The sequence below is a fragment of the Leptonychotes weddellii genome, chromosome 1, assembly GCF_054177405.1.
Source record: "Leptonychotes weddellii isolate Sample4059 chromosome 1, ASM5417740v2, whole genome shotgun sequence".
Taxonomy (NCBI): domain Eukaryota; kingdom Metazoa; phylum Chordata; class Mammalia; order Carnivora; family Phocidae; genus Leptonychotes; species Leptonychotes weddellii.
The window spans coordinates 131,902,850-131,923,018 of NC_138369.1; the positions used below are offsets into that span (position 1 = coordinate 131,902,850).

The 20,169-nt window shown below is 49.6% G+C and overlaps 1 protein-coding gene across 2 annotated transcripts in view; it reads left to right on the forward strand.

Annotated features, from left to right (window-relative positions):
• Nucleotides 1-20,169, forward strand: part of SEMA5B (semaphorin 5B) — a 105,599-nt gene that overhangs the window by 66,043 nt on the left and 19,387 nt on the right. For both annotated transcript variants that reach the window (XM_081832743.1, XM_081832733.1), the window contains exons 3-7: nt 4,575-4,674; nt 8,316-8,361; nt 18,708-18,770; nt 19,156-19,254; nt 19,796-20,009. In XM_081832743.1, the coding sequence (XP_081688869.1) occupies nt 4,575-4,674; nt 8,316-8,361; nt 18,708-18,770; nt 19,156-19,254; nt 19,796-20,009 (522 nt within the window). The remainder of the gene's footprint in view (nt 1-4,574; nt 4,675-8,315; nt 8,362-18,707; nt 18,771-19,155; nt 19,255-19,795; nt 20,010-20,169) is intronic.

The window sequence follows — 20,169 nt, forward strand, 5'->3', positions numbered from 1 at the left end:
TATATTCGATGATAATCTAAATCCCAAACAAAACACAAATACTGGAGCATCCCGGATGTTCTCCCATGACCTTGTGGCCAGTTTGGGGCTCCCTGGTGGGACCATGATCACGTCAGCACTTCCGGATCCATCACCTGCACGGCAGGTCACACTGGAATCTGTGGATGTAGCTTCAGGGGTCCCCAGGTTCTTAAGTCTGATAAACACCTGCCGAATTTCTACATCACAATAACCCTGGCAGGGAGGTAGGGCAAGGATGGTCAATCTCCTTTAACAAATGCGAGGGCTGAGGTATAGAGGTTTGGAGAATCTTGTCAGGGGCAGGCCTTAACATCGGGCATCCAAGTGCTCTTTCTAGTCCCCCTGGCAGAGTGATGGGCACTCCACCTTCAGGTCCCCTGGGCAGGAGGATGAGAAGCCGTCCTCTGGGATTCCGCACAGCTAATCGAGAGGAGCAAGATGGAAACCAGAGCAGAAAAATAAATGCAAGACTCTGAGGCTGGCATGGGATTTGGGGGGCGGGAGGGGTGGTATGGATAGGAGTTGGGGGTGGCAAGGTGGGGAGGCTGGGGTGGTTTAGAAGTGTGGGATTCCCAGCTGTGGGCTGGCTCCTGTCTTGGGGAGGAGAATTTGCAGCTGTCTTCTGAGTTCAGTGCTGTCTTGTTTGAGCTGGGATCCAAGGCTTTGAAGGCTTAAGTGGATTAAAGTAAATTAGCAATGTCCTTAAGCCTACAAAACACGCGTACACTCTCAGACTTCTGATGGCTCCCAGAGTTCTGGTGGCTGTCACTGAAGGGAAGGATCAAGTAGGGGATGGAAGTGGTGGGATACTGGGGGCTGTCTTCTTGTTGGACGACCCGTGGCAGCTCCTGATGAACCATTTCCTCTCAGGGGACTTGCTAGGGGACACAGTTGGCCTGGCTGATTCTGGGGGCAGGGACAATGGAAGGAGAGCCTGGGAATCCTGTCCCGTCCCCCCCCCGTCCCCCCCCCGCCAGGCTAGTCTGTACTGGAGCGAACTGGGGAGGTAGTGGGGGGTAGTAGAGAGGTGGAAGGTGTGTTCCTTGAGTGCCTGGCTTCCTTGACACCACTTTTTTTTCCTTGACACCATTTTTAATCTGCAGGTGTGTATCACTTGAATGAAACTAATTTCCCACCCACCCTCTTTCTGAATGGAGGAATGAGGCTCCGATTGACATAGAGTAACTAAGGAATCCCCTTCGCCCCAGCAAGCAGAGATGGTCCATCATCCTAGACTGACAGCCCTGGAGAGAAGCATCATCTCTGCTTTTCCTCCCCAGCTTTCCTGGCCTGCCCTCAACCCACCCAGTTCTCTACTCTGACAGCTTTGAGTTTTCCTATCCATTCACCAAATTTTTTATTGAGCCCTACTTGACACCAGGGACAGAGCTGGGTGCTGTGGGACTTCAGAGGAGAGTGAGAGTTCACTTTGGGTACTCGAATATCTCTTGTTCCTTAGAGGTCACTCCCTTTGGTTCCCCAGCGCAGCTGGTCCTGGACCAGGACTGGATCTCTTGTCTCCTCACATCTTTCAGTACTGCTGAGCACACAACGAGGGACTCAATTCATGTTAGGTGACTGACTGTGTTCTGGGTGATGCTGCATTCCAGAGAAGTTGCCACATGACCCAGGCCAGTGCCAACCCCCAGCTTCCAGGATCCCCTCAGATGTTACATTTTATTTCTGACTGATCAGTAGGCTTCCAACCCTGTAGCTGTGAGCTTCCTTCTCCTCTGACACCTGACTGATCTGTGAGTAACCCCTAAATATCCTAGAGGAACTGCCGGTTGCAAAATCTGACAGGCATTTTTCCATTTCGTAAGGTTAAATTTTCTCCTACGGGTTTTTTTTAAGGGGGGGCCCACCTGTGTTTGTCTTTGGCCTGCACGTTCTTCCTCCTGTCACAGCATGGAATTTCTAGGAGGCAGGGAGAAGCCAGTATGGAGTTAACACTGACAGTGGTTAATCCACAAAGTGGGTAATTGAATTGACTATAATTAAAATCACAGGCGCGTCATGGAGAGCGTCATTTTTCTCTCAAAGTCGCCGTCCAAAGCCTTCACTGCACACGGAGCTCTCAGAACGTGCTTGGTGTTTTAAAGACAGCCTTCCCTCTGGTCCTGTTTGCCTGTTTAATAAGAGGAAGCTGGCTCCCTTCCCGAGACCGCTCCCCCAGGATCAATGTGCTGCACCCGCCTGCATCTCTCCCGCCTCGCCCCTTTACCCTTGCCCTTGTCGGTGGTCCCTTTGGGGCTAGGGGAGAGGGACAGAAACTGGAAGTGGCTGCCACCCTCCACTCCTACCCCTGCCCCTCCCTCCCATTGCCAGCCATCCCCCCTCCTGCCCTGTTTCGTCTTCCCTTCCCCTCCCTGCCCCAGGAAAGGGCCTGAGTGAAGACCGGGCTGAGCAGTCCCCAGACGGAGTTTCTCCTGGCTTGCTGCACACCAGTCACAGCCCTCTTCCCCTGTTCAGCTGTCCATATCTGGAAGATCCCCTTCAGAGGGGAAGAAGAGAACTGAAGTGTGACCCAGTTGCTACTGTTGGGGAGCACTCAGTCTGATGGGCAGGCAAGCCCCTCATATTCCCCCCCACACACACAGAAAACAGACTTGAGCACATTCAGAGTGACAAAAACATACAGTGTGAATGGAACAGACAAGGTAGAGAGAATATGGAACAAAATAAAATCAGGGTGGGAGATTATAATCCAGGAAATTTTCCTGGAGGAGGAGGACCCTTGGCTTAGTCTCTAAGGTAGTATACTATTCTGCCAGGATTTCTGAGGGTGGCCCCGAGGTCAACTAAAAACCCAGCCTACCCGACTCCAGATCTACTCCTTGTATCGATATTGCTCAGATGCCACTAACCTGTAGTCACCTGCTGAGGGCAGAGGCAGACCCAAGGGGTTTGCTACATTTTGCAGCAGAGTTTTTTTCTTCTTTTTTTTAAATCATGCATATCACAGTTTTCTGAAAAACATCCAGCTCACAAAACCTCGAGTTCTCCAGGGAGCAATTAAGTGTTTGCCTATCGTGCGGAAATGAAGGGCTGCTTTTACTCTGTAGTGGAGGGATAATGAGCAATGATTTATTTCCCTTGGATTACACACACACACACACACACACACACACACACACAATCCTCCGGACCTTCTGTGAGCCAGTCACTAATGCACTGTGCGGAGACAGCCCAGGGCCTCACATTTTTTCCTCATCTTTATCCCCATTGACATAAAGTTCTCTGCCCCACGGCTCCCTCATTATTGATCAGTTCTCTCCCGCCCATGAGGCCGCGGCTGAGGGGAGCTGTTAAGGAGGCCATGGACCAGGATGGGAGAAGTGGGTGTCCAGTGGGAGGGAAAGAGAGAAGGTCAGCTAGGCACTGTGCTCCAGGTATACCCTCCTCAGACCACTGCCCATCCAGCCAGAGGGCTGTGAGGTCTCTGCCCCCCCCAATCCCCATGGTAGGCTTTGGCCTTCCTAGGAGACAATGATAGACACTGACCACCCATGTCCCGTTTCTCCCACCTCCGTGGAGCCTTGTCTGAAAACTTGATCCCTTTGTATATAGAAGGGAGTTGAGGATTACTCATGTATTCACTCAACTCCTTCCAGGTGCTGGGCAGAGCCTACAGATCTAAGAAGCAAGATCTTCCGTACCCCCCAGAGAAAACAAGGGGGCTAGACCCCCAACAAGATGGGGGCTTTGATGGCAGTAAAGTAGAGAACTTACCCTGGCTTGGGGGAGTCAGGAGAGGCGGGGTGGGGGTGGGGGGTGAACAGGACTGTTCCACTGAGGGAACATAGAAGGGCAAGGTTTGCAGGCTTTGGTGGGAGAGATCTGCAGTGTTCTAGGTTAGTGTGGCTGGGGTGGTAGTTTGAGGGGGAATGTAAAAGATGAAGCATCATTCTAAGTCTCAGTGGATCACTAAATAGTTAATGTGCCAGGCATTGGAACTGGGAAGACAGTGAGTCCAGAACCCAAAGGCCTTCACAGGAGTTGCAACTTTTCCTTGGGGCAACTGGGAGCTATTAAAGGGTTCTAAGCTGGAGAGTGACATGACCAGATTTGCATTTTAGAAAGATCACTCTGGTTGCCTTGTAGGAAGTGGACCGGAGGGGCAGGAGTGGAAGCCGGGCTAGATAAGATATTCTTGATACCGGTCCACGCAAGAGACGATAGTAGCTTGGAATGGGAGTGGGTGCAGAGGGCAGGAGGGATGGATTTCTTGGAGGTGGAACAGTCGGGATTTGTGAGTGTTTTTAAGTGCTGGTGAGGGTCTAGGGGGGGTCAAGGATGATTACAGTTTTCCCTTTGGATGGCTAGGGGTCACGTGGAGCCCTTCTCTGAACTAGGGAACATAGCAGGGACAATGACGACACCCCCACTCCCTGTCCCCCAGCTGGCTGCTCACAGAGGGGGCAGGTGGAACCCAGGTCTCGGGGGTGTCCCTGCCTCATTGCTCCCTGACTTCATCCTGACTTTCCCCCTTCCATTCTGGGGTTGGATGCTGGTGCAGCAGTAACCAGAACGCTTGTCTGTCCCTCCACCAGATCTGAAGCCGTGGGTCTTTAACTTCACCTACCCTGGAGCCCGAGATTTCTCCCAGCTTGCTCTGGATCCCTCCAGGAACCAACTCATCGTGGGAGCCAGGTAATGAGGTGTAGGAGGGTTGGGGCCACGGGTGGCAGTGTGCTTAGAACTGGCCGGAGGGAATATTATTTAGGATGAGCCCACTATGGGCAGACCCTTGTCTTGGGCCCGGGTTCCTCTCTGCCAGACCCTTTCTGTATCCGAATGTCTATCTCCCACAAAAGGAAGCATTAGCTGGAGCAAGGGCGGGGAGTGGGGGCGGTGAGCTCTAGACCTCTAGATCTCAGCAAGCCATATTCCTTCGTGGCTGGTAGTTACTGAGAGCAGAACACCTGCTGGCCACCTTCTACCCCCTGTCCCTACCCTGCTGCCAGGACTGCCCAGTCAACGGCCTGCCTGGGAGCTCCATGCAGAGAAGGTGCCCAGGAGCCCCCTGCTGGCTGGCTGGCCGCCTGCACCGGGGATGCTGGACTCAGGCCGCCAACTTCTCCTGTGAAGCCCTTCACTTCCCTCTGTGTTGTCTGATCTTGTTGAACCCCACTGTTCTGGATCTAGGGAGGCCTTGTGGAGACGTTATGGAGTGGAACAGAAGGAGATAGTTCTCACAAAATCATGGACCATCAACTCTAGTAGGGAAGGGAGCTTAGAGATGTTTACTCCAGTGGGTCTCAAAGAGTGGTCCCTGGACCAGCAGGACCAACAACACCTGGGAACTTGTTAGAAATGCAGACTCTTGGGTTCCACCCCAAGCCTGCTGAATCCGAAGCTCTGGCGGTGGGGCCAGCAGTGTGGTTTAGTCAGCCCTCCAGGTGAGTGTGGTGACTCTCAGGTTTGAAAATCACTAGTCTAATCCAACTGCCCTGGACTTAAACATGAAGAGGCAAGGGACAGGAGAGGGGGAGGGGAGCTTCCCAAGATCACTTAACAAGATGACAACAGAGTACCATATATGCAGTAAAGCACCTACAGCATGGAGTAAATGAGGCATGTAATAAATCACCTCATCTTCACATTCGCCCCAGGCAGGGCGGTCTGCGATTATTCCCATTGTATGGACTAGTAAGCTGAGGCTCAGAAGGTTCAGGCCACCCGCCTGTGTTCACAGGGCTCTTTCTCATCCACTCTGGGGCTTCCGCACATGGGGAGCTCCACCGTGAGCCTGGCTGTGCCCTCAGAGACAGGAAAAGTCAGGCCTGCCCTTGGTCCATTGCAGCCCGCACAGCAAATGAAGTGAGTCCTCAGTTTCTTCTCCCCCTTTCTCTAGGTCACTTTCCTTCCTCCTTTTCTTCTTCCAGACATTTCCCCCATTCTTTCTGACCCCCTGGGTCTCTGGAATTCAGGCTGGGGATATTTTTCATTCCTGTATACCTGCCTTGTTCCATAAGGGATTTAGGGGCGGGTCAGGCTGGGGAGATTTCTCTCTGTTCTCATCTCCCAGAAGAGCAGACTGCAATGCTGTGATGAATGATTTTTGATGGGATAAAAATTAATAAAGTGATGCAATGTTTCCCCTAATTTTTTAAAGCTGTGAGCAGATGCCTGCATTACCTGAGCAGGCAGCTGGGGCAGAGCCCGAGCCCATCTGTCCTCAGGCCAGGAGGGAGGGGGCGGGGAAGCTCTGCAGGGCAGGGGCTGGGGAGGTCCAGCAGAGGCCTAGAGCCAAGGTCACCCCGTGAGGCCTGCCCAGCCCCAGGATAGCAAAGAAGCTATGTGGAGGCTGGGCCTGGCACCAGAGCTGGGGAAGAGAAGCCTTCAGGCTGGGGTGTCTCCTTCAGGCCCCTGGATTCATTCAGCAGGGCCCCCCTTCTCCTGCTGGCCCACTCCACAACCTTTCTCCTCAGTGCTCTTCTCAGTAGAGAAGAGCCAGAAAGTTCTAAAGCACTTATTCCTAAACACCTCAGGAACCAAAAGAGAAATGGCCAAAAGAAGATATTAGAAGGAAAGAAAGAAAATTCTTAGGGAAATCCAAGACTTTGGATTTGGATCTGCTTGACATTAATAAAGCCTCTTAAGATGCATCACACAATTCCCCTGTCTCCACAGGCCTGTGAAATGAGAAAGACAGGCATTCCGTTTCTCCATTTCACAGATGCAGACACTGAAGCTCCCAGAAGGTCCCCAGCAGGTAGCCGAGCTGGAATTCTCCCTGCCTCTGCTGCAGGGTCTACTCCGTGAGCCTACAGTCACTTCTGCATGGCATGCTGACCAGTGGTCCTGTCGCCCTCAAAGTCCATGCCTAGTCACAGTGGCCTTGTAGCTCCAGAGTCCAGGCAAAGCGGTGTCCTCCCCACCCGCCACTGTGAGTGCCCGAGGGGTGGTTAACAGATCACCACTGTTATCTAAGGGCTTTCAAACATTAACGTTGTTATTTTTAGAGCAGTTCTAGGTTCACAACAAACTTGACAGGAAGGTACAGATGTTTCCCACATACCTCCCGCTCCCACGCATGCATAGCCTCCCCCACCAGAGGGGTCCATTTGTTGCAATTAAAGAAGCACGCTGACACATCATTATCACCCAAAGTCTGTAGTCAACATCATGGTCTCTTGGTCTACATTCTGTGGGTTTGCACAAAGGTATAATGATATGTACCACCATTACGGTGTCATACAGAGTAGTTACTGCCCTAAAAATCCTCCGTGCTCCACCTGCTCATCCTCCCACACCACAAGCACTGATCTTTCCATAGTTTTGCCTTTTCCGGAATATCATATAGTTGGAATCATACAGTATGTAGCCTTTTCAGATTGGCTTCTTTCACTTAGTATTATGCGTCTAAGGTTGCTCCAGGTCTTCATGGCTTGATAGCTCACTTCTTTTTTGCTCTGAGGAATATTCTATTACCTGGATACAGTTTATTTATCCGCTCACCTGCTGAAAGGCCTCTTGGTTGCTTCCAAGTTTGGGCAATTGTGAATAAAGCTGCTATAAACATATGTGCAGGTTTTTGTGTGGACCTCTTTCCTTATTTAAGGTTTTTGAGCAGCCGGCTGATGTGATGGAAACAGCGTTTGAGGCAGATGAAGCTGGCAGCCCTGTGTGGGCTGGATGGTGCAGGACAGGAATCGGGAGGGGACGGAGGCGGTGATTTGGGCAAGAGGAGACACGGTGGTCCAGGGAGTGGCCGTGGGAAGGGCAGATCCAGAGTCCCTGCAGGAGGGACTGCAGGAGATGAGGAGGCAGACAGGACTTGGAGGGGCCCGAGGCGCCGTGTCGGGAGAGATGGCTGGCCTGTCTGAGGACCGGAGTGGGTCAAGGTGGAAGGAAGGAGATGGCTTGTTTAGGTTCCTGCAGGAGCCTCCATGAGGCTTCAAGTTTACCAGAAGTGGGCTCCCTGGCGGGGAAGATGGTGGTGGGGCTGGTCCTGCCAGCACAGCTGGGGGAGGGGGGGCAGAGACAGTGTGGGCTTCGGAAGTAGACAAGTCCACCGCTTAATCCCAACCCCTTCACCTACTGTCTCTGTGACTCGGACATTGATCCCACCTGTTTCCTCATCTGTAAATGAAGTTTTCTCTCTCTACTCCCGGGGTTGCTGGAAGGTTAAAAGAGCCAGTGGAGATGAAGCTCTCCCTGGGTTGGCCCACCATAGGCCCTCCACAGTCTGCACCCAGCCCCCCACAAAGCAGGAGCCAGGAAGCTGCTTCCTGGGGACCTGCCTGCAGAGCCAGCTTGACTTATGATTTTCGTCTCTGTTTTCGCAGGAACTACCTCTTCAGACTCAGCCTTGCCAATGTTTCCCTCCTTCAGGTACATTTGCCTGCCTTCCCTCCCCTCCCCTCCCCTCCGCTCCCCTCCCCTTCCCTTTCCTGTGATTTCCCTGGTATTTGGGAGCTGGGGCTGGGGTAACACAGGAAGCAAGATTCAGAATTCAGCCCTTAGGGGCAAAACCAGGAGCCCCATGGGCATGGACTCAGGCTGGCTTCCAGGTAGCTGCTGGGAAGGTAGCTGCAGGTGGGGTTGTGGTCACATAAACACGGAGGCACACACAGGGCGAACTGCATCATGCAGACGAACTGCACGATGCAGGAGGGAAGGAGCACCCGGGTGCGGGTGACCAGCTGGCCCTGTTTGCCTGTGAATGAGGGGTCCCAGGGTATAGGAATTATGGTGCTAAATCTGGGACAATACTGGGCAAACTGGAATGGTTGGTCCTTCTAAGTCCTACACGGAGGTCTGAGTTTTGGCCTCAAGAGAAAGGGTATCCTTGGTTCCTTTCTTAGCTTGGCCTGAGTGATCCCATTCTAACTCAGCATTTTCACTGAGCTGTGATTGATTTATTATCTGCTGCCAAGAAGGATTCCCCAAGCATAATTCCCTAAGTGCTCTGGGAGGCATTTTAATGGGACTCCTTGATCCAGAACATTTATCCCAGATTGAGAAACAGATGCCAAACCACCTCTGCAGAGGCAGAACATTCTAGAGAAAAGAAGTCCATCTCTTCCTCAGTGAGGGGAAAGACTCAGTTCTTGTGTCTGGGAGGCTTCTGTGTTTATTGCATCGGAACTGGGGAGTGGGGGGGGTGCTATAAGACAAGCAGAGGCTCTGCCCTCTAGAGCTCACAGTGTAGCCAAGACAAGACGATGAGTGCTGCATCGGACCTTAGTACAGAACAGTTAAAGGAGGTGGTCAGGCGCTAGGCTGTTTGGTGTAGGATTTCACTGCAAAGGGCATTTGGGGAAGGGGACACCTCCTTAGTGAGCTGTTGTGACATTCTGGTCTGATTTCTTCTAGCTGCACCTGGGTGTATATCCACAGGGACCATTGCAGCTGGTTGCCAGAGGGGAGGTATAAGGGAGCAGAAAAGTTCCGACCATCAGAAGGGAGGGGCCCAGAGGAACTAGAATAAATTGAAGGGAAAATGCCATTCATCTGTTTATGAGTCTATCTATCCTCCAGTCCTTACCTTAAGCAGCCAACCTGCCATCCATTCATCCAACCACCCACCCAATAAACATTTATTGAGTACCCCGGAAACCTGGGTTTAGTCCCAGGCATGGTACTAGGCATTTGAGATCCAAAGGTGAATCAGGCTTAGTCACTGGCCTCAGGAATAAGCAGATAAGGTTACAAATGATTCCCTGTCCTGGATGGGATTTCTGTGGCATGGTCCTGGGGTCTGGGCTATAGCAGCATCCGGTGGACTGCCAGCTTGGTCACAAGCAGCCCATACAGAACTTACTTACCATGTGACATCCACAGAATATGAAGCCAAGATGCCAAGCACAGCAGGTCAGGGCCTGGAGGAAGTTGGTGCAGAGGTGGTTGGTTCAAAGTGGCTGGGAGGGAGTGGATCCAGGGGCCCTACCCTGAGCTCAGGTAGTTGGCTTCCTTGGTTCCCAAGGTCTGCAAATGAAAGTCTTCTAGGAGCAGTAAAGTGGTCAAAGAGAGAAGGAGAAACGGATGCACAGAAATAAAAGCAATGCGGTGGGAAGCATGCAGGCAGGGTGAATGCTAGGTTCACCAATGGCCCAGAGGCGCTAGGAACCCATCAGGCTCCGCTTGGTCAGCAAAGACTTCTCAGAAAGCTATCCTTGGGCTGGAGCTCGAAGGATGGGGGTTTGCCAGGCAGCTGACGGGGGAACACAAATGTGTGAGATAGCATGGAGTGCTGAGGGGCCCAGTGTGCAGGATCATGGGGTGTGAGTGGGAAAGGAGAGGGAGGTGAGGCCTGGGGAAAGAGAGGGTCCATACTGCAGAAAGTCTTCACTGCTGAGCAGAGGAGTCTATATTTTATTTTGAAGGCAATGGGGGTCACTAAAGGGTTTTAAACAGAGAAGTGGCATGATCAGTTTTGGCGTTTAGATCACCTGGCCTGGTGCAGGGAATGGATTAGTGGAGGAGCCGGTTAGGGGGCAACTGCAATAGCCCAGGTGAGTGGTGGGGAAAATTGAACTACGGCAGTGGAATGGGATGGAGAGAAGGAGAAAGATCTTCAGGGGACAGAAACACACAGGGTCACAACATCAAACAACTCCAGGGCACACCTGGCATGGTCTTCTGCATGAAGGTGACCCCTAGAGTTGGGGAAGTTAGCAGCCCTGGAGGGCTTAGCCAAAGCCTTGGCCCCCAGTGGTGCCATCTAGGTTTCTGCCTTCCAGAGCTGGGTAGCATAAATCAGGTTGGGAATGGAGCTAGCCTGGCTCATGGCAGTGGTTCACCCTTGGTTGCCCACTAGAATTACCAGGAGATATTTAAAAAACACTGATGCCTGGGTCCCACCCTCAGAGATTCTGACTTGCTTGTCAGGGTACAGCTGGGCACTGGGATTTTCAAATCACAGGTGATTCCAGTGTGCAGCCAGATTTAGGAACCGCTGCTGTAGGAGCTCAGTATCGTTTCTGTAGGTGTTGCCCAGCTGGTTTGGCATCCCAGGTGTCCTTGACAACTGGCCCGCTGGTCCCAGGTCCCACACCTGATCAGATGTTAGGACTCTCTGGCTTGCTGATGAGGCCTGGCATTGGGCTTATCCCTCTCTGTGTTGATCTGGCCTCAGCCCTAGGAAGATATCTTAATGCCACCCCCGTAACTCACACTGGGGGCTCACACTGGGGGCGGGGGCTCAACTGCAGCACCTTCTCTGAAGGGCGCTGCAAATCAGCCACAAGTGGACCAGGAATTGGTTTTACCACCTTCCCAGGGTGTCTCTTTGGGGCCTGAGCTCAGGAGTCCAGAGTGGATTCTCCACGACAGAAATAAGGAGAGGAATAAATACTTTTCATGCCCACATCCCCACTGTAGTGGGGACCATCTGGCCACGAAGCGGAGAGAGGGAGAGAAGTTGGAGTGGGCTGTCTAGCATTCCCTGGAGAGGCTGGGGGTGAACCCCGGCCTCCAGTCCCCTGGTCTGTCATCTGGCCCGGTGAAAAAGCCGTGACTTTTGACCACAGAAGCCTGACCTCAGCAAGTGCCCTTCCATTGCCCTCTCTGGGACTTTGGGTCTCTGCTTATAAGCTTTCAGTCTGCAGCATCTGCTATCACAAGTGGCTCAGGGCAACCGAGTGCTAAAATGGAGCTGACCACTGCCCATACCACAGGAGGAGGTAGGGCCCAGCCCCCCACCCCCACCCCAGCTTCCTCTATTCTCCATACTGCCTGCGGTATGCATGGTTCCAACTCTCCTTTACAGCCAACTGATCCTCCCACTGGCCCCAAGGTAGGATTTAACCAAACTTAAAGCTCAATGCTTTATTGATAATTTAAACAATTAAAGAATAATCTAAATACAGTTTATGCAAACCAGCGTCCATTAAAAGGACTTTTAAGTACCTAACCCCTATTAAACAATTTATATAAACGACTATTCCTTCAGGAAAATCGAAATGCTGAGCCTCCTCCCCAATTCTCCAAGCACTAAAGGGAAGGGAGATGTGTGAAGCAGCACAGAGGGCCGTGTGTGTGTGTGTTTGTATGTGTGTGTGTGTTTACTCATGCTTGTAGACAGGGAAGGGAAGTCAAATCAGCTCATCTGTGATGGCTATTTATCAGTGTAACTTAAACTGGTTTGGGGAAAGAAAAGGTGACCAGTGGTCAAGAGTGTCAGGGGGATGCTGTGTGATGAGCTAACTTGGATTTGGCAATTTTCTGACCTTTGCCAGAGAGCTTCCAGGGGATGAGGTGACTAGAGACCTAACTGCAATGGATTTATGATCTTGGGCTACCAGATGTCCTGAAAGTGCAGAAACACAGACTGTTCTGCACATACGAGTCAGGGCACGTGTGGGGCTTTGTTGGGCCTTGGCAGACAATGAAACTGATTCTGAGCTCTCTTCTAGTTATCTCTACATTCTCCAAGCTAGTTTGACGACTCTCAAGTTATTTGAAATCTAACCTCTGCTGAATGGTGGACTTAATGCTCAGAAGATGTTTTAGTGTTGAGCCATTGTCACTGGCATCCAGGGGAGGTGCTGAGTCTGCAAGGAGATTTCTCCAGTTCCTGGCCAACTCACCTGTTCTCTCCCATAGCAGAAAACCATGCAGTTTCTAGAGATTGCCATACTGGAATTTCTGGAACAGTCCTAGTTTAAAGCTTTATGCATGGCAGATTGATTGATCATACATGTCTATCTCCACTTCTTCACAAAAACCCACTAAAATGACAGTGAGGAATTTTTAAAGGTTCAGATCCGCAATGGCAGAGAGACATCAATGGAGAAGAGATTAAACACATTTTAGGGAGATGGAACGTGGATGGACAGTCATAACTGATTTAGCAGAGCAGAACAGTTTACAGAGGAAAATATGCCAGAGAAGTAAGCTGAACCCCCCCGAAGGGCTCAGAAATTGGGATGTTAGGTATTGAGGAATGTGAGGATGGGGTATAAAGATAAGGGGGAAATCATTGAAATTGTCTAAATTGAGAGGTTGGAATCCAGGGCTCCTATCCCATCCCACATAGCAATCCCTTCATCCATTTTACCCCTCCCCCAACAAAGGGAGACTAAGACCCTTTCTCTAAAGAGCTAACTGGTGAGTCTCCAAATTTAAGACTCCAAGAAAGCTAAAGGACACTAACGGGGTATGGGGCTAAAACAGTGTTTCTCTTCTTTCTCTCTCTGTGTGATTTATTTATTGAAGAAACCTGGTCATTTATCCTATAGTCTGGATTTTGCTGATTGCAATCCAAGTGGTACATTTTACCATTTTCCTCTATTCTCTGCATCATCTGTAAATTGATTGCTAGATCTAAAGACTTTATTCAGTTTAGATTCCAACAAGATTGCTCACTTCAAGGGATTATTGTGTACTTTTTTTAGGATGCACATAGTATTCTGGTTTTTTTCCAATGTTAGCAGCCACTGATGATTGTTTCCCAGATCCATTAATTCTGTAGGTGTTACAATGTATGAGCTGGACTTCTACAAAGAAAAACTTCTCATCTCCTATTTGGTTACCCAACCATATAGTCATATAGGAAAGGCAGGATAAATGTTTGATACTCTTTCTTTCTTTACCACGTTTTAAAGAATGAGCAGTTTTGCTAGTGTCTGTCAATGCTCAATCTGTCAATGATGATCAGTTAATTTTATTATTTTATTATTATTACAAACTCAAAATGGCTTTAAACATTGTTGAATGTGTTTCAATCCATTGTAGTTATCTTTCATGACTATCCCATCTCTGCTAGTAGGGGGCCTCTTCAAGTTGGTTCCTGGGTCCTTTGACATGAGGACCCTGGTTGCCTTTGGTTGCATCCTTGCTGTTGGGTGTGAGGTGTGAGGAGGTGTTCCAGACTCACCTTGTTGTACATTTCCTAACCCCAGCCCTGGAATCAGCCATTACTCTAAGATGCCGGTTCCTTTCAGTGGGAAATGGCTAGTTGATTTATTTTTAAATATAAAGAAATAGCCAAAAATCACCAGACCTATCAGGAAAGCCTCTAAAGTAAAAGAGAAAGATCAAATCAAACAAGCAAATAGAATGAAGAAACCTGTGAGAAAACAGGGACAATAAGAGAAATATAAGAAAACATTTTTAAAAATTAATTAGAAAAAAACGAATGGAATCTTCTGAGATATAAAAATGTATTGTTTTATAAAACAAATTAAAACTATGGAAATGAAAAATGTGACTGGGGAAATAAAAATTGAATTGAAGGATCAAAAGATGAGGTTGAAGAAAAATCTCCCAGAAATTAGAACAACAACAACAAAAAATAAGAAACTAAGAACCAGGGAGAAATAACAGAAAATTAGAGGATCAACACACAAGGGCCAACAGTTGACTGGATTAATGAGCTACAAAAAAGAGAACAGAGGAAAAGGTGAGGAAGAAATTAAAGATGAAATTACATAAGAATATCTGCCAACACAGAGCATGAGTCTTCACATTGAAAGGGCTGAATGGGTTCCCAAAAGGGACATGTACTAAGGCACATCAGTGTGAAATCCAGGATATTGTTATGAAAGAGAAGATCCAAAATGCTTCTAGAGTCTAAAGAAAAAGAAAATGGTCATTAGAAAAGTTGGGGAATAAGAGTTACATCAAACTGTGGGGTGCCTGGGTGGTTCAGTCAGTTAAGCATCTAGCTCTTGATTTTGGCTCAGGTCATGATCTCAGGGTCATGAGATCCAGCCCTTCATCTGACTCCATGCTGAGCGTGGAGCCAGATTCTCTCCCTCTTCGTCCCGACCCCCTCAAAAAAAAAAAAAGAAAAGAATTACATCAGACTTCTCATAGCAACACTGGAATCTAGGAGACATTGGAAGAATAAATGCCTTTAAAATTCTGAGTGAAGATTATTTCCAACCTAGAACTCTGTATCAAAGCTATCAATCAAGTATGAAGATAGAATGAATCAAACATGCAAGAATTTTAAAAAATTGAACTACCATGGGGCGCCTGGCAGGCTCAGTCAGAAGAGCATGTGGCTCTCGATCTCAGGGTCGTGAGTTTGAGCCCCATGTTTGGTGTAGAGATTACTTAAATAAATGAATAAATAAAAAGTTTTAAGAAATTGATCTACTATGTTCCTTTTCTTAGGAGGATACTGGAGATGTGTTTCACCAAAATAAGCAAGTAAATCAAAAAAATGGGAAACATGGGATTTAGCAAAAAGGAAAGGAGAGAAGGTAAGTCCCAGGATAACAGCCAAATAGGAGGCCCCAGGAGCAACCAGTCCACACTGGGACAGGAGCCTGGAGGCTGGGGCAGGAGGGAGAGGACAGGAACGAATGGATGATCAGAGCCATTTGTGTTTACAGTTAGTAAATGATACTGAGATGGATTTGTAACACCTGTTGGACATTTGGGAAAAAATTAGTGGTAAGTACGTTGCAAAACAAGCAAATGAAGAAAATCAAGGCATTATTCAGTCCAGGAAAAACAAAAACTTGGTCAAGGAGGAAACCGCATCAGAATAGGCATTATTTTATGGATTCTCAGATGCACATTTTGACATTTTAATGAGTCTGAAATCAGGCCATGTCTTTCGGTTGATGGCGTCTTAGTCACCGTCAACCAGACTGCCGTCCTGATTGACTTGTCCTTGCCTATACAGGTATGAACTTGGTCATTATCCTGATAACAGCAACCCATTAACATTTCAGGCCACAAACCATTTTAGGATCATATGAGGGGGAAATATGAGTCCTGATTTTTTGGAAAACCTTCTGTGGACACCTTCTGGTAAGACCAAGAAAGTACCAGCATCCAAACTTGCAGAATGGGATCCATAGCTCAGAAGAAAATTCCGGAGACCAGAGTGGAATACGCCTTAAGAATTGCTGCATCACTGAAGCCCTGGGTGGTTCAAAAAAATGATCCTCTAAAGCAAGCAAACATAACAAAACAAATGAGCACTAACAACTGGAAAGTGACTCAGAAGAGGCAAGCTGAATTCAAGAAGGTTTAAGAATACTTTATTGGGCTTGTTTCCATTTTTCTTCTTTGTACACACAAGATTGATAGATGATAGAAATTGTATGTCTAAATAAGAGCACTTTTGATAAGTTTACATTAAAAATTTAAGTAATAATGATCTGATTGGCAGTATATTTTCTTCCTTGGTGTTTCATATTACAATCAACTGTGTTTTATATTCAGCGAAATACAGGGTACTGGTTGGTAGTAGTGAACAATTTTTATATATTCATAATAAGGTAAATACCAATGTTGATTTTAATTTAAAAATAATTATATTAACATTTTAAATACTTAATATTACATAATTACAATGGGAGGATGGGGAGAAGGGAAATGTAGGCGTGCTTTGGGGTGGGGGAGAATGGGATGGGTGATCGGGAAAAATCTTAACCTCCATATCAGGAAGTCAGAAGAGAAAGTCTGAGATTGATACATATTTTTGAGAAATGGGATTAAAAAATTAAATTAAATTAAAAGAAATTCTATTAAAACAAACACACACAGAGAAAAAGCTAAAAGCATTGAAAGTGGTTGTCCTTAGGAAATGGGATGGGTGGAGGAGGAGTGGGTTGCTGGTTGGTTTTTTTTTTAATAATTTTTTCATATCATTGACTTTTTCAACTCTGTACATCATTACTTGGATATAAATAATTTTTAAAATAAAATAAAAATTTTAAAAATGCCTCAAACAAGCCTGTTCTGTGCTGTTACCATTTTAAATATACATATCCTTTTCAGGCCATATGTTCTAACTTTGGGCTTGAGAAATCTATTCACTGTGAGAAGCTGCAGGATGTAACAGAGAGAGCTCAGCTCTGGTGTTAACTGTCTGGGTTTGCATCTTAGGCTTGTTGCTTATTAGCTTTGTGACCTTGGGTGAATTGCTCAACTTCTCTGAGCTTCATTTTCCTCACCTGTAAAATGAGCAAAAGTCTACATGTTTCACTGGCGGTGAGGATCCAAGAGAGAGCTGCTGTCAAGTCCGCGGCACAGTGCCTGTCTGGGTGTTCAGCTCAGGGGAACTTGAACTGCTTTTGATTGTGCACAACTGTCCCACCGACCCAGCCAGTGGAACTCCCACCCCCTTATGAGCAAGACCCCTTTGCCCACCAGCCCCCAGCCCCCCTCAGCCACCCACTGTCTGGAGCTTCAGGCCCGGCCCTCTGCAGTGTCTGTCGTACAGTGTCTGTGGGCCATTGCTCTTGTCGGCCTCAGGGGCCCCAGAGTTGCTTGTTTCTGTCCCTCTTTCCTCTCACATCAGACTCAGCCATGGAGCTGATGGGGTCCTGAGGATCACAATGCCTCCGTTGTTCCTGTCCAGATAAACCCCATGGCTCTGAGGCCAGATGCCAGGGGTCCTTTGCCCTCCAAGGTCTGGGAGCAGAGGCTGCCTGAGCTCCAGGCTTGGCGTGGCAGGAGGAGCCCAGCCTGCTCAGAGGGCTGATGGAGGCATGAGCAACTTGTTCCCCCCGCTCCTGAATCCAGGCTCTGCCGGAGTCAGCCCTCCCTCTGCCCCACAAAGCAGCCATCTTGGAGCTGTGCGTGGACAGCAGCCTGCAGCTTCCTCCCCCAGCACCCTTCTTCTCCCACATCCCGGCCCTGGAGCTCTGCAGGCAGGGACTTCGTGGCTAGGAGGAGCTTTGTGAGAAATTAAAAGCAGGTTGGCTTTTTTTGTTGTTGTTGTTTCCCGTTTGGATAGAAGACCTGCTTGCTCAGGGCTCCCTCTCCCAGGACAGGTAGGCAGTTCTTGTTTATACATGTGACCCAGAAATCTTAATGAGCCACACACCAGGGCTGTTGACATTGCCTGGACATGGAGGGTAGCGCTCTCCCCTGCAGCTGCTCTTCAGAGGCTGGGAGGGGTGTGAGAGAGTAGAGACAGAATAGGTGAAGAGGAAGGGGGGTTCCTAGGTGGGGACCAGCCCTTTCCTAATGTCATGGACACTTGGGAACACGAGTCCCTGAGTGAAAGCTGCATCCCCAAGCACCCCATGGTGCACCCCACGATAGAGCGTGAGTCATGCTACGAGGGAAGCAGACAGCACAGCGTTAGGGAGGCGTAGCAATTACAAAATGGGAAGCCCAAGGTTCTGAGACAGTGGGATAAAGAGAAAAAACACACAGAGCCTTTGAATCAAGAATGTGGGTTCCAGTCCTTGCTCTACCACATGGCAGCAGCAAGCCACACAGAGTTTCTTCACCCATTAAGGGGGAAACAAAACAAACAAACAAACAAAAACCACTTTGCAGGGTAATAGTGGGAAAATTAAATAGATCTGTCTCTAAGGTTTGCAAATCTAGCCTTTCCTCCCTCCCTGCCTCCCACTCATTTGAGGGACATCTGGCACATAATTCCATCTCCCACTCTGGGTCTGGGGTGGTCCTGAAGGTCCTCCTTGGCCACTTCCAGCTCTCTGGCTGACCTGGGGGAGGAAAGATGGGAAGGTCCCAGGACAGAGCTGCATGGGGATAGTTCAGCATGAAGACATTATTACTGCCCGCCTCCCTGACCCAAGCAGTGGGGACGGTGTTGGATTGAGGGGACATCCTCCTTAGGGTCTCTGAGCAAGGAGATCTGGCAGGCCTCTGAGTCCACGTGGATGTAGTGAGGGGAGCCTTTACCCTGCTGGCTGTCATTGACCCTTTCCCAGCATCCGGTCCCCTCCCAGCCCTGACTGCTGCCCGCCTGGCGGTGAGTGGCAGTGTGTGATGTCTGTGTGCCCCTCCTACAGGCCACGGAGTGGGCCTCCAATGAGGACACGCGCCGCTCCTGCCAAAGCAAAGGGAAGACTGAGGTATGTGGCTCCCGTGGTCCAGGGGCCTGGCTTAGAGCTGGCAAGAGGCTTGTGGTTGTGGGGATGGAGGGGCACCTTGTGGGCACAGGGCCGCCTGCGGGAGAGGCCCAGCCTGCAGGTGCGTGGCGGGGGGAGCTCTGGGTGGAGGTAAGGATGCAGCGCTCAGCATCGGGGTGGGCAATGACGCAGCAGGTTGGCCTGGGGGTCGGGGGGATGTGTGAGGGGAGGGGATGTCTACAGAGGCAACCTGAACTTCAGAGCAGGGCACATTGGGGGCAGAGGGGAGTGTTCTCAAATGTTTGTGGTGCAGTGGTGTGAAGGAAGACACCCAGCCCCACATGGGATGCCCCTGTCCCTCTCTTACTTCTCTATCACTATGCTTTAGGAGGAGTGTCAGAACTACATGCGAGTCCTGATTGTCACTGGCCGGAAAGTGTTCATGTGCGGGACCAATGCCTTTTCCCCGGTGTGCTCCAGCAGACAGGTGGGGCCCCCTCAGGGTAAGGCAGACTAAAGAGGGCATGGAGAGGTTCTCTCACCCAGGCACCACACAGCCTTGGAGTGGGGTAGCCAAATTTAGTAAAAACAAAAAAAACCCCAAAACAGAAAAGAATGCCCAGTTAAATTTAATTTCAGATAAACAGCAAATTATATTTTAGCATAAGTATATCCCATGTAAGCTTTGGGACATACTTATGCTAAACAATTATTCATCATTCATCAAAATTCAAATGTAACTGGGTCTGCTGTATTTTATCAGTCAACCTCACCTTGGAGGGTCCTGACGGGGGGAGTGTGCAGGGAACAGAGGCTGATGGAGCTCCTGGCACAACCTCCTCCCTCCATGATGGCGGCTCCCTCAGAGGGACTGTGAGGTGGGGGAAGTGAGGAGGAGGTTGGAGACAGGGAGAGGCTCAGAGACACCAGGGACCCAGGAGGAAGCAAACTCGGGTTCAGGGGGGCGGGGGAGAACAGGCAGCCCCTGGGTCTCAGGGAAAAGTGCCCCTATCTCCCCGTGTCCCCAGGTGGGGAACCTCAGCCGGACCATAGAGAAGATCAATGGTGTGGCCCGCTGCCCCTACGACCCACGCCACAACTCCACAGCTGTCATCTCCTCTCAGGGGGAGCTGTACGCGGCCACCGTCATTGACTTCTCAGGGCGGGACCCCGCCATCTACCGCAGCCTAGGCAGCGGGCCACCACTTCGCACCGCCCAGTATAACTCCAAGTGGCTCAATGGTAAGGGGGCACGGCCCCGGGGGTGGGGGTTCTCCCACCAGCCAGCCCACCCTGAGCCCTATCAATCCTCCTTCCTGCCCCGCCTCTGAAAGGCATCACACTGGCTTCCTCAGGAGGCCCAGAATCGGGGAGATGTTTGCCCAAGGACCGGAGTACACTG